The sequence below is a fragment of the Ailuropoda melanoleuca genome, chromosome 10 (assembly GCF_002007445.2).
Source record: "Ailuropoda melanoleuca isolate Jingjing chromosome 10, ASM200744v2, whole genome shotgun sequence".
Lineage (NCBI taxonomy): Eukaryota > Metazoa > Chordata > Mammalia > Carnivora > Ursidae > Ailuropoda > Ailuropoda melanoleuca.
In genome coordinates this window covers 84824647-84839107 of record NC_048227.1, presented here as the reverse complement: position 1 = coordinate 84839107, position 14461 = coordinate 84824647, and the positions used below count along the sequence as shown (strand labels likewise).

The 14461-nt window shown below is 41.2% G+C and overlaps 1 protein-coding gene across 1 annotated transcript in view; it reads right to left on the bottom strand.

Annotated features, from left to right (window-relative positions):
- HECA (hdc homolog, cell cycle regulator) overlaps window positions 1-14461 on the bottom strand; it is a 46636-nt gene that overhangs the window by 31751 nt on the left and 424 nt on the right. The window contains exon 2 of the mRNA XM_034670787.1: window positions 14435-14455. Coding sequence (XP_034526678.1) covers window positions 14435-14455 — 21 coding nt within the window. The remainder of the gene's footprint in view (window positions 1-14434; window positions 14456-14461) is intronic.

Sequence of the window (14461 nt, the reverse complement as noted above, 5' to 3'; positions counted from 1 at the left end):
AACTTAAGTCCTTATTCTCCTTTGTTTTCCCTGTGCCTTTTCTGCCCTGTTGAGCTCCCTGAAAAATACACCTTCTGCTCCCTTGCCTTCCCTTCAAAATAAGCCTGGGAAAATGCTTTATGGCGATCCCTCCCAGCCTGGCAGTCACTCTGCTGAGATCCAAGGAGAAAAGACAAAGCTTTCGCCTGGGGGCCACAGTGGTCTATTTCTGAAATGCTGCATCAGCAAACAAGAAGAAAGTTACAGAATCTGTTGCAACAAGGGAAGACTTGTCAAAGGACAGAACATGTCTAAGTCTTACACATACCTCAGTAAAAATAAAAACTAGACTCAAGAATCAGTCATGTCTATGTCCTGGTCCAGCATTTTACCACATATTCACGCTCAACACAACCCGTTGTAATATGACTAAGTTTTCAAGACAGTACTTTGTAAGATTTTCTACTGCTAAGGAAACTCAAAGTTATAGACCCCCACCTAAGATATTAAGCCAGTGATATCATTCTAACTAGACATTCATTCTTTTTCTAATTACTTCTGTGGAACAAAGATGTAATTTTATAGTATGGCCACACTCAAATACTCAAAACTATTCATTACTAAACTAGAGAGAAAATATAATAAACCATTTATAAAGTTACCAAAAATATCTGGAAATTTCTTTTTGCTATAGGAGAATTTGTCATAGTAAATATAAGTCTACTGAAATATATAAATATATATAAATGTATATGATTATATACTAAATGAATTCTAAACAGTATTTCCAATCTGTCAAGAGAAAAACATTTATAATTAATTCTTTAAAAATTCTTCCCAGTCATCTTTAGATCACATCTTATGGAAGATTAAAGTTATGAGGAAAACTGACTTAGTCCAAAGTCAAAAGTTTCAAATCTGAGTATCTCAAAGATGAAGTTTACACAGTGTTTTTAAATCAACCAAACCTCAAGAAGAACAATCATTCAATATAAACATATTGATACGTTTGCATGCACACATTAATACTTACACACACCAAGTATCATATGCCTATATGTTATTTTGATAAAATCCATAAGATAGTTTGATATATCCAAAATTCTTCAATGTAATTTAAAATGCAAAATCTAGGGACACCTGGGTGGCTCAGTCACTTAAGCATCTGCCTTCGGCTCAGGTCATGATCTCAGGGTCCTGGGCTCGAGTCCCACACCAGGCCCCTTGCTCAGTGGGGAGTGTGCTTCTCCCTATGCCTGCTGCTCCCCCTGCTTGTGCTCGCTGTCTCTCTCTCTGACAAATAAATAAAATCTTTTAAAGAAAATAAAAATGCAAAATCTAAAAGGGAGGTAAGGAAACAAACGAAAGCCACATGTAAGCATTTCAAACGCTTTTACAGCAACACTGAAACTTCTACTCCATAGGACCCTAGAGGCAGGTAAAGAGCAAAAAGCAGAAAGGCCTGAGTGAATCAAGGCACAAACTAAGTGAGGCATAATTACAGATACAGGCGCACACACGTAAATCATGCAGCACAATAGCCAAAAGCAAGGCTTTGTTAATAAAATGGTTAAAATCATAGTGGAATTTGCTGTTATGATGAAACCTGGGGATAAGATGAGTCACAGATCACAACAAAACAATCCCCAAGTCAGCTACCCTCACTTTGCTGAAAAGAACCCTGCCCAAGGTTCTTCACCACAGTCCTTCCTCATGGTGGGCTCAGAAAGCCCTTGCAGAAACTCCTAAGAGCCCCTCCCTCAGGGAGCTGGACTTGCCCTGAGACCAGCAGGCAAGCACTGCAGATTTGCCTGAAAAATCTGCACAGCAGAGCTCCTAGACCTGAACGTGGAGAGAAACTACAGGCTTCCCCAATAAGGATTTCGGAAGAATAACATTTGCTGCGAACTCCAGTGGGGAAAGCCAAGGCCTGCCCTGGGTTCTTCAACAAATCAGAGTGTGCACTCAACTCAGTGGGAAGCAGCCACACTACCACAAAGGTAACTAAGAACCAAAAATTCACCCAGAAAACACTAAAACCCCCAAATCACGACCCAACAATTTGCTTTTTCAAACAGCTCTATACTTTGTTTTGCAAAGAGTTGGTCACAAACAATATACCATATCATCTTTCTTTTTTTAAAAAAAGATTTTATTTATTTATTTGACAGAGATAGCCAGCAAGAGAGGGAACACAAGCAGGGGGAGTGGGAGAGGAAGAAGCAGGCTCATAGCGGAGGAGCCTGATGTGGGGCTCGATCCCATAACGCCGGGATCACGCCCTGAGCCGAAGGCAGACACTTAACCGCTGTGCCACCCAGGCGCCCCATCTTTATTTTCTACAGATAAGAACATTTGTGCTGAGGGGCACCTGGGTGGCTCTGACTCTTGATTTCAGCTCAGGTCATGATCTCGGGGTCTTGAGATCACTCTCTCTCTTTTTCTCTCCCAAATAAATAAATAAATAAATAAAACCTTTAGAAACAAAACATTCAGGCTGAGAAAAGTTCATTGGTCTTGCAAAATGCCAGATCTCAAGTTATGACCTCTATCTGTCAAATCTCACACTCTTTAGAATAAGCAGTGAGTGGGAGAACCTCTTCCAAATGACACCCATTTGAGAAGCACAAGGGCTGACTACATCAGGATGATGCACAGGGGTGCGAATAAACTTTGGTTCAACTGAATGCTATATCTTCATTTTATTAACATACAAATGTAATTTCAGTCCAAGTGCCACAATGAGAAAAATGAGAACTTTCTTGTGACTTGGCATTTAAGTGTGTTATCACGAAGAAGTTATGGGCAATTTAGCCTTAAGAGGACTGTGTCTGCAGCTTTATTCTTGAGAAGAGGTGATAAGTAACTAATGGACTTTTATCTACATGTTTCAAAGTCCTATGAAGCTAGAATAAAAACTGCAAGGGATTTTAGAAATGTGCAAGACGTGACAGGTGTTGAGGACTGCAGCCCAGCTGTCAAGTGGACAACAGAGGTCAGGGGAGTGGAGGGTCAAGGAAGGTGGCAGAAACGGTAACCAATTCTGTGAAAACAGAGCCTCGAAAATTAAATACTAAAAGGAAACAGAACCTTACTACCGTAAGAGCACTGCCGCGCACTGATAACCATGGGGACCTCAATCATTAACCTTACACCATGCCCACACTGCTCTTCCTGTGAGTACCCTCAAAACGGGCTCCTTTCCTTAAGCTCCTTGCCTTTCTCTACAGTTCTCTCCCTGTGTGGATGTTCTGTGATCATACAAAACCATAACATTTCTAACCAGCAAGGACACCTGAAATAAGGCAAAAGATAAACAATAAACCAGGGAAAATGTACATCAAAAGAGTATCCTGAATATAGAAAAACTTTGTGCAAATCAGTAAGAACACAAATATCCCACTAGTAATATGAATGAAAAGCACAAAGAGGAAAACGACACTAATGAGCAGTATACACACAAAGGCACTCGCTCACTGACAATCCAACAAATGCAAATTAAAATAACAATGAGATATAATTTTTCATCTATCTGATGGGTGGAGTTGAAAATGATCATCAAAACCCATGCTGAGAACTGTGAAGAAAGGGGCACCCCATACAGGGCCAGCAGTCGTGCAAACAGCTCAGTCCTTTCTAGAGAGCAGTTTGTCTCGAAGCCTTAAAAACCACATGCCTTGGGTGCCTGGGTGGCTCAGTCAGTTAAGCGACTGTCTTCGGCTCAGGTCACGATCCCAGGGTCCTGGGATGGAGCCACATGGGGCTCCCTGCTCAGCACAGAGCCTTTTCTTCCCTCTCCATCTGCCTGCAGCTCCCCCTGCTCCTGCTTGTTGGTGAACGCTCTGTCTCTCTCTCCCTCACTCTAACGAATAAATAAAATCTTAAAAAAAAAAAAAGCACATACCTCGTGATCCCACATCTAGGACTTTAGCCTAGAGAAGATAATCACATCCCAGTTATGAACTATGGTCCATTAAGAACAGGAAGTGTCAGTTCAAATGTTCACAACCTCCACAATTCCAAGACCAGGAAATCCTTTCATCAGAATGAAAAGGAATCAGATCAACATGAATGGAAAATGTATAGTGAAGTGTTTCCTTGGCCAAGTGTTTTGTTTCACAAATTTAATTTCAGTTCAAGTACCCAAATGATAAACATAAGGCCTCTGAAAAGTAATTTAAACGGCCCTATTGTTTCCTTGATGTTTTTATACTGCATTTAAGACCTCTACTTAAAAACGTGTTATTTATACACATGCACGGGTGTCAGTCAAGATGGGCCCAGTATCACACAGGTTCAACTGCTGCATCAGGGTCAGGCACACCTCTGTAACCCAAACATGCCTTTTCTGCAAAAAGGTAAAGAGCCCGCCCGGATCAGGAGCTTAGTGTCCTCATCCTCAAGCGCGGACTGCCGACTGCTGGGTGTGGCACCTGGCTCTCAGAAAGCACTCGATGAAGGGCAGTTGTGGTATTATCACTGTTCCGACTGCTGGAAGCAGCTGCTTCTCCTTTCTGTGGATTCTATGGGTTCTGCAGCCCCAACACACCCAGCACCCAGGAATCTTACCCAATTTGCTCCGGAAGCAAGACATTATCTGCACATCTAAAGCTAAATGCCTAATATAGCGGCACCACATCACGACGGGACTAATGGTACTGCAACATGTCAGCACTGCCCACCGCCTGGAGTACTTCTTGGAGCTGACTCGTATGTTAGATGAACACATTTCTGCCTCTACCAGAGAAGGACACCTCCTATTTCTCAATGCCAGGCTCTCTCCACGGCTTCTGGCAGCACGGTGTGTGTTCAGTAACAACCATCACCCACCATCCTCGGCTCAGCCTCTCAGATTACAAACTACACACGATGCCAATCAAAAATAGCCAGAACTTGCTTCTGTACATTCCCCAGTTTTCCATTTCTGCCCAGACACTGAGCTTTGTCAGGCATTGAGACATAACAAGTAATGTGTCACTTCAATTAGAAGCTGTATTATAATAGAGTTCTACCAAATATTATACTGAAAAAACCACATTCAGGAGTGCTCATTTAGAAATCTTAAAGAGTCTGTGATTCAGTTTCAACATCAGTGTCAAAAGACTCTCCTGAAATGCTTTTGTAACTTGAAAGGACATGATCTGAAGTATCATCAAACTTATGCTTATCCCTAGGGAAAAAAATCGACATTTTAAATCTGGCAAATAGCTTCCTTACTTATATGAGCAATTTGATACCCTGTTAACTTTTGCCTAAACTTATCCTTTTTCTCAGTTTTATAAAGGCATATGCTTTAAGACCATCTATTTCTAATAAATTTCCAACAAAATAAAAAGAGAAATCCTGAATTATGACACCATCTTTTGCAATCTGACTACCTGTAATTGCTATTACGGGGGTAATATGATTTGAACTGCAAAATATTTTGAAGAGATCAAGAATGTGCCACTGTAGCCTAAAAATTATTTTCAGCGAAGGCATTTGAGTTCCTGAAATCTCTTATCTGCCTAAAAGCAGAGCCTCTCAAAAGAACTGACTTAAGTTCTCTCCTAGCAGCTATCAGGGAAGACTGACTCCTCATCACCAGAGCTAAGTCTCCACACCACACCTAAGCAGACATTGTCACAAAACTATCATCTCTCTCATCTATTCTCTAAGGGCCCATTTATCTTTCCAGAAAGTTATTTCTTTTACTATAGGTGCCCATTTTCCTCTCCCCTTGTCTTATTAAGAAGTCATCTGTTTTCTTGTGTCTTTCTCCCCTCCCCTTCTCCTGTTCCGGTGGTCTATAAGCCACAAATTCTAAGCCAGCACTTTGAGTCACATTCCTATCCTGTGATTAAATCTGTCTTTTCTCTTGTTAATTTATCTTTTGTTGGCTTAATTTGCAGGCCCCAATTATTACACCTAAGAGGATGGAGGAAAATCTTTTCCTCCTGACAATTTAAATCTACGGATTATGTTATATATATGAGTGTATATGAAAATCATGCTAACTTTATTAACTGCAGTCAAAGCAATTACATGATTAACATTTAATACTTCCTCTTTAAGTCTTCCTCTTTTCTTTAAACTTCCTCTGAATCTTTGTTTCTAACTCTTAGATTATTTTCAAGTATTATCCTCATAAGTATAATTTAGCAGAGAGAATTTGTTTCCCTTTTCTACTTCTAATAAATCAGGACATAGAATAATTACGCATTAGAAACACTACTCTGCCATTTTATAAAAACACTGCAGTACAACTGAACTGAAACATCCTGTTGATTAAATAAAGCAAGTTGCTATTTCACCAACCACTGAGAACTGGAAGCTTTCTAAAATATACAGAATTAAGACACACACACATATACACAAAGTTATTTTGTACAAAACAATGAGAGCCATCCGTAACCAGAGTTTGTTTTAAAACTGATCCAATGATGATAAAAATAGAATGACAAACCGAGAAAATCAATCCAACCTGGCACAAAGATATATGTACACGTTCTACAGAGGTATGAAAAATAAACCACAGAGACAACTCTCCTTCCAGAGAAAACCCTTTCTGCCCAGATGGCCCCAACTACTCCCTTGGCAGTTGGTTCTCTTAAGTTAACCTCACTTAGCTAACCTCTCAGGGCTCAGAAAGCACAGGGACACCGGTGCGCACAATGAAGACTCTCCACGTGCTAGCAGCCTTGGGTGCTGTGGCACCAGTGTGTCTGCTGCTTTACTGAAAAACCACAATCAAGGGTCCATGGCAGGTTGGGTGCTGTGGCACCCGTGTGTCTGCTGCTTTACTGAAAAACCACAATCAAAGGTCCATGGCAGGTTGGGCCAATAATCCTTGACTAGCTGTATCACAAGAAAAATTGCTAAAATACCATTCTATTGAAATTACAACTTCACCAGCTTGTCAACAACCAAGCTAAATGAACCTACGCCCTTTTGCAGGTGCAGTTGACCATATGTCTGCTTACAAACCTCAGGGATGGTCCTCTACTGGCTACAAAACATCCAGATTTGACTGTCTGGCCCCACTCCCTTTCTAGCCTCCTATCCTACCACTGCACCTGAGACCAGTCACAAAATCCTGGCAGCAACCAGAACTTAAGACTCTTTCCCAACTCCCTCTGTTTGAAACATCCTCCCCTTGTTTTCAGAGCTAACTGCTTTCCTTCCTGCAAGACTCAGCTCAAATATCCCCTCCTCCAGGAAAACAAATCATTTTCTCCACTGGGCATCCATAGCACATTATCATGGCTCCTGGTTTTCACGTGTCTCTGTCCCAACTTCACCATCAGCCTGTAGGAACGTAGATTCTGATGCCTTCAAGTACAATTCAACATTAAACTTCCAATCATAGAAGAGACAATAGGCACATAATAGATGTTCAGTAATGGGTGTGTACATAGATGAACAAAACAATGAATAAGTAAACAAATGAACACTCGAACTAATGAACTTTCCAGTTGTGGCCTGGAGAGAAGGGATATTAATATGTCAGTAATATTAAGCCCTGGCTGATCCCCAAAGAATACCCTGAGCTCCCTACCTCCTTTCAGCTATTCTTCAACTCCACATGTTTATTTCACTTCTCCATATCATAATAATACAATCCCATCTTTTTTATTTTTAAGATTTATTTATTTGGTGGGAGGAAGGGTGGGAGGGAAGGGCAGACGGAGAGGGAGACAGAATCTCCAGCAGACTCCTCGTTGACCGCGGAATCCAACACGGGGCTCGATCTCACAATCCATGAGATCATGAACTGAGCCGAAACCGAGAGTCAGAGACTTAACTGGCTAAACCACCACAATTCCCACTTTAATCCAAATTTTTATCACCTCAGAAGCTCTGGCTCTTTATTTTTAAGCTACCCTTGTGTAGTGTACCTGTAATAACCTACTTGTACTGGTTTCTATAAAGGCTCCCAAGTAGACCATAAGCCCCTTGGACCCAATTCTTTTGTCCTTGTAATCCCAGAGCCTAACACAGTGCCTGACAAATAGCAGGCACTCAATACATGAGATGAATAAAAAATGAAGAAAGGAGGATATAACAATTTTCACATTTTACTTTTTACTTTTCTTTTTTTCTTTTCTGCTAAATCATCTGGTTTTTCCAGGTAAACTACAGTCAGAAAGAGATGATGAGGGAAGGATAAATCACTTGTAATCAAATCAGTGCTTGAATAACAACCTGTACGAAATCAGATTTTCTTATATGAATATTCACAGACCCTTCACCACCATCTTATTGTCTCTTGGTCTCTGCTCTCAGTGCAGAATAGTTTAAAAAGTCTTGTAATTGAATGAAGTTGAACAAATCACAAAACTTATAAAGCTATTACTGATAGTACCCATATCTGCCAGGCCCTGAGCCAAGATCTTTAATACAGTTTTTCTTCATCTTCAAAAACACTCTAAAGGGTTGTGTTTAGAAAATGGAGTCTGAGAAAGGTTACATAACTTGCCCCAAAGTCACTTTGCTAGTAAACTGGGGCACCTAGGTTTTGCACCCACACCTGTTCAGACCACATACTTATTGACTAAAACTTTAAAAATTTTAAATCTTATTTCTTAAGATTAGAATAATGGTGCAGACAGAATTTCAAAAGCCTATGTTTTCATCTTCACTATTCCCAACTGCTAAAATACCATTCACCATCATTAGATATTTTGTTGAATCCCTGTTAGGCACCAAATCACTAAAGAACACAGAAGTCCCCAAAAGATATAAATGCAGCTTTGGAAAGTCCCTTTAAGTGTGGTAGCATCCGCTACTGGCTCTTGATTCTACTGGGGCCCTCTTATTGCTGAGACAGTCGGGGATACCAGCAATTCTCCAGCATGCCTTTAAAACTAGAACTAGAGACTAGCGAGACTATGGGGAAAGGACACTCTGACCACAGCAGGGTCAAACTGCTACAACTTTTCTACAAGACAATCTGTCAGCATGTATTAAGTAATAAAAAAAAAAAATGCGTATCTTTTGACATAGCAAGTCCAGCAAGTGTACAAGAATATGCATCAAAATGTTAACAATGGTGATCTAAGTGGTAGGATTATGTGCTTGACTAGAAAGTCAAAGAGAACTTCACCTATCTTCTTTATCTTTTTTAATTCTTTTTCCACAATGGCTATTTTATTACTAGTAAAATAATGAAGTAACAAAAAAATTTTAATTAAATCAATCCCTTAAAAATGCCAAAGACCTCATGAGCAAAATCAATCAGAACAGATTTTCCCCCCCTAAAGTTTTCCTTTTTTTTTTTTTTTTTTTTAAANGATAGAGACAGCCAGCGAGAGAGGGAACACAAGCAGGGGGAGTGGGAGAGGAAGAAGCAGGCTCATAGCAGAAGAGCCTGATGTGGCTCGATCCCACAACGCTGGGATCACGCCCTGAGCCGAAGGCAGACGCTTAACCGCTGTGCCACCCAGGCGCCCCTAAAGTTTTCCTTTTGATGCCTTCAAGTTTTTTAAATTGTTCATAGCTAAACCTGGAGTGAATTCATAGGAGGATTAAGCTGCAAGAGACTTTCCAGTTTTATCTCCTGTTTTCAATTCTCTACAGAATGATATATATTCTTGGACTACAGGAAAGCTGACATCGAAGGTTTAGTTTCTAGAATTTAAACTCAAGTCCTCTAACAAGTAAAGAAAGAATAAAGACTGTGCACAAAACTCCGTTAGCAGAACACAGAATAGTTCTTAAAAGTGCACAAGATGAATCTTTGATGGATGAGGCAATATTTTCTACCAATACCCATTACAAAGGTGGATTTTAAAACACAAGGTCCAAAAGTAGGAGATCTTTTTAAAAACCTGACAAAATTAACTTCTAAATAAGGCAAGAAGATGTCTTCCAAGATGACAACCACACTCAACATACCTTAGACCTGAAAGTATTCCTTGATTTGAAAATAAACAGCAGGCAAATACTCTTCATTTTTCTTCTGATGAATAAAGATAATTTAAATGTAGTAAGAATTCAAGTAAACACCTAAAAACAGAAACTACTTAAAATATACTACAAACCTGGGGTTATACAAAATGCGTTCACTGGCCTAAATATGCAGAAAGGCACAAATCTTGTCTATAGAGAGCAACTGGTGTTACAAAAACCTATTTGTAAAGATGTATGGAATTCGGAACACATTTCCCATCAAAACAATGTCACACTGGTAGTGAACTCCCAGCCTGATCCATAAAGGGTAGCGAGAACTATTTGTCCCACACCTGTGTCTTAAGTGAATGGCACTAGTCGTCTAAATGAAGAAAAAGATAACGCTAGGGGAATTAAAAGGGCTCTCCTACCCTCAGAGCAGAAAGCTCTCAGCTGAATCCCTCTTCACAGAGGCTCTCCAGCTGAGTTGCCACTCCCCAGGTCATACGCTCTTTCTGGGGGCAGCCCATGTCCAAATGACCAGTCAATGAAGGAGGGCGAGTTTAAAGGCCCTGCCTCCATGCCTCACCTTGAGATAATTCTGCAGGACCATCCCAGTTCCAGAGGTCCCAGTTGTAACTGCACAGCAGTTCAATCCTCTGCTCAATCCTGCTTCCCTAACTCCCTCTGCTCAATCCTGCTTCCCTAACTGCCCAGCTAGCACATTTCCAGTAAAACTCCTACACGTAAAATCTGTTTCAAAGACTATTTCCAGAATGTGAGACAAATAACACTTAGTAAGCTCATATTATAAGTCAAGCACTGTATATGTATATATATAACATATAAGTAATATGTCTATAATATATGTGATAGATCTTACTGTATATGTATGGACAGGTACTATAATTCCATTTTAAATATGCAGAAACTGAGTCTCAGAAAAGTCAAATGACTTGCCCAAGATCATATAGCAAGTAATTTGAGGAGACAGATGGGAATCTACACATACCAAATGCACAACGATTCACTATGTAAACCAGCTCCATTTACTATAAAGTGTTCCTAAATGGATTAAAGGCAGATTCAGCTACCCAGGGGCTCTGGCGGCAGTCAGGAATGAGTGGAGTGGTGAACCATGATCATCCATAAAACAGAAATTAATAAAAGAACTTGGGAACCAGGCCCACTGAAAACTAGATACTATGATCAAGGGTTCACATATTTTTAGGCCTTAAGGAAAAAAGCAGTAGCCTAATAAAACCAGAATTCCAGAATGAAACTGTATAGTTATAATCTACGGCATGATCACTAGATCCTAAAAATAATGATTGGCAAATCTTGTCCACCTACAATCAAAATGCTACAATATGTGCACAGATGTTTACTATGTAGGAATAGGACGGCACTTCATCTTTTACTCCAATTCCTACAAAAAGCTTCATAAGCCAGTATCTAAAAGTGTACTAATAAACTTCTTATAAGGTGTACAAAGTCCTTACAATTAATATTCATCTTACCCAAAATGCACAAGTGCAACCAGTTCAACTTTTTCACCTACGACCACAACATGGCTTCCCCAGCTTTCCCTAACTAGCAGTCTTCTTTTATAGAATAAGCAGCTATTTATACCTACTGACAAACAGCGAACAACTAAGAACTAATATTACTCTTCCCTGGTGGCCATAATGCCCAAGAACTACAAGACATAAAACAATTCCATAAACTCCAAACAAGTACAAACTACCACTACTATTAACTTCGTGAGGCTGGCATGCTTGCAGATGTAAATCATAACTGAGTTGTACAGTGAGAACAAACCCTTTAAAAGCTTAACAGAATTCCGATTTATTACATCCTTAGAATTGTTTGATTTGTAATATTCATAATCACAAAATCTAATGTCACAGTTAAGTAAAAAAATATTGAAATATACTTAGAAATACTATACTGGTCCAACTGATGTCATTCTAAATTCAAAAATAATTGGGCTTTATCAGTTGATCCTTGAGAGTTTGTGTATCTGTTGTCCCTTCCTTTAAAATTCACCCATGCCACCTCTCCCACCCCAACATTATAAAGCACAGCTTTAAATGGAAAAAAAGAAAAAAGCACTTGTAATTCCCTTACTTATAAATTTTGTACACAGGAGGCCTTAGCATCCATGTTCAGTTATCGACTGCAGTGAGAAGCTCTTCAAATTCAGGTGGATCATTTACTGAGACTTCATACCATGTCAGAACCAAATGTGGCATCATAAAATACAGCTCACTGACCAAAGTTTATACCTTCTCTAACCTAACCATGGCAATATTTGGCCCATTTCTTCCCTTTTTCCCCATTCATTTCATAAAATAAGCTCCAAATCAGAAATACACAGCTTCATACAGACATATACAGAACTGCAAAATATACCTGAGTTTTGCCATTTCAGAGGAAAGTAATAATAGGGACATCATAACCAGCCTGAAGTTTACAAAGGGGGAGGTATCACCAGCCTAAGAAAAATATTTCTTTACAGCACCTTAAAGTTATCTAATCTTTTTTAAAGATTTATTTTATTTATTTTAATTCAAGTAATTAACACAGAGTGTATTACTAGTTTCAGAGGTAGAGTTCAGGGAAAGTGATCTAATCTTTGAAGAAAAAGAAATCAGCCAACTTGAAGCTTCCATACAGACTAAAAATAAAAGGGTAAGCCAGACCACCACCAGAACTGGAATGCAAGATCATGAGGACCAGGATGTCGTCTCTTGATTACCATTGTACCCTTTACTACTCAGCACAGTAGTGGTAACATAGTAAGTGCTTAATAATTTTGAAGAAGTGAATGGCAGCTATCATTCATTGATCACTTTTCTTGAGGAACTTTACTAAGCATGTTAGAAAAGTAACAAGATTTTAAAATAAGAACTGCAAACTGGGCAAGAAAGTGACACTCCTAGCCTCACAATAACCCTATGAGGGAACCAATGTAATATATATAATTTTTTTTTTCAATTTTAAAGGCGAGGAAATCAAGTCTGAGAAAAACCAACCTTCCCAAGAAGGCAGAGCTCTAAATGGCTGAGCCACAAGCCTGTCTTCCTTCCCCTCTGCCACATCAACACCAAAAAGAAGTTAGAGCTTGGGAAACAAAAGAACATGGAGAAGACAGCATAGCCAAAAACTGTATTATCACACATTCAAAACCAGGATGTCTGTTTATGGAAAAAAGAAAAATCTTCCTACTTCAATACTGTAGAGACACAGCCAAGGGGGCCTATGGTTCTGTTCTTAGCAGGCTACACTTCAATCTTCTATGTTCAGAGCACTGTGGGGTTCTTCTAAGCACAGGTGCCCCTTTTAAAAAGTGACTGATCTGGGGGCGCCTGGGTGGCACAGCGGTTGGGCGTCTGCCTTCGGCTCAGGGCGGGATCCCGGCGTTATGATGAGATCGAGCCCCACATCAGGCTCCTCCGCTGTGAGCCGGCTTCTTCCTCTCCCCACTCCCCCTGCTTGTGTTCCCTCTCTCGCTGGCTGTCTCTATCTCTATCAAATAAATAAATAAAATCTTTAAAAAAAAAAGTGACTGATCTGCATAAAGAATGGCTTCAAAAGCTGAAAAGCTGCAAGTTAACAGCCAGATAAAAAGATCCTCATCTCCCTTCATTAAATTATGCCTCTATTCCCTTCCCTGAAAAACTGCCTGACCAGAGGAATGCAAAAAACTGTCCAAGTAAGAAAAAAGTGTTTGCCCAGCATCCTGTTACGAAAACCATCTCTGTAGTGACAACGGCAATCCTGTCACATCTTCACTATTCCCTAAGTGCCCCCCCCAAGGTGCATTCAGGCACTACCTAAAATTAGTAGGCTTCCTTCTAAAACTGTGAAACAGAATCATATAGAGGATGATTTTTTTTAACTCCGGTCTGAGAACGGAAGTCAAGTTCAGATTCTCTTCCTTCCTCAAGCGAGCAAGAGAATTAAAGAGCGCGCGCGCGCGCAAAAGCACGCGCACACACACACACACGCGCGCACACACACACACGCACACACACACGCCCTAGAGTAAAAATGTCTCGGGGCCTCTTCACCTGTGCCAATTGCCGCAGCAAGCCTGGATTTGCTGGGATTTAAGGCTCTTCCTCACTCGGGAGGAAAGACGGGGGGGGTGAGAGGGACACAGGGAGGAATGAACTGGTGTCTAAGTTTCCGATGGGATCATTCTTTTTCAACTTGGGCAGCTCTTTCCTTCCCCCCTTCCCCCACGGCCCGGGGCACACACTCGGCCCCGCCAGCACGGGCAGGGCCCTAGGGGATCACGGCCGCCGCCGAGCGTCCGGGCGCCCCTCGGAGTCGGAGACGCAGCCCACTCCGGGCACCCGACCCGGGAGCGACGCAGACCCCAGGAAGGGGCCGCGGAGCCGTCGTCCCCGCCAGGCGTGGGGATCGGGAAGGGGCTGCCGCCGCGGGGCGGAGAGGCGGGGTGAGCACTTCCTGACTCTCGCATTGTCCACGCACCGCCCGCGCCGCCCCAAGCACCGCCACCGCGCCGTCCCCGTCGGGGAGGAAGTTGGCGCTCGCCCCGCCAGCCCCGTCTTACCGTTCTTGGCGTCGCCCGCGGCTACAG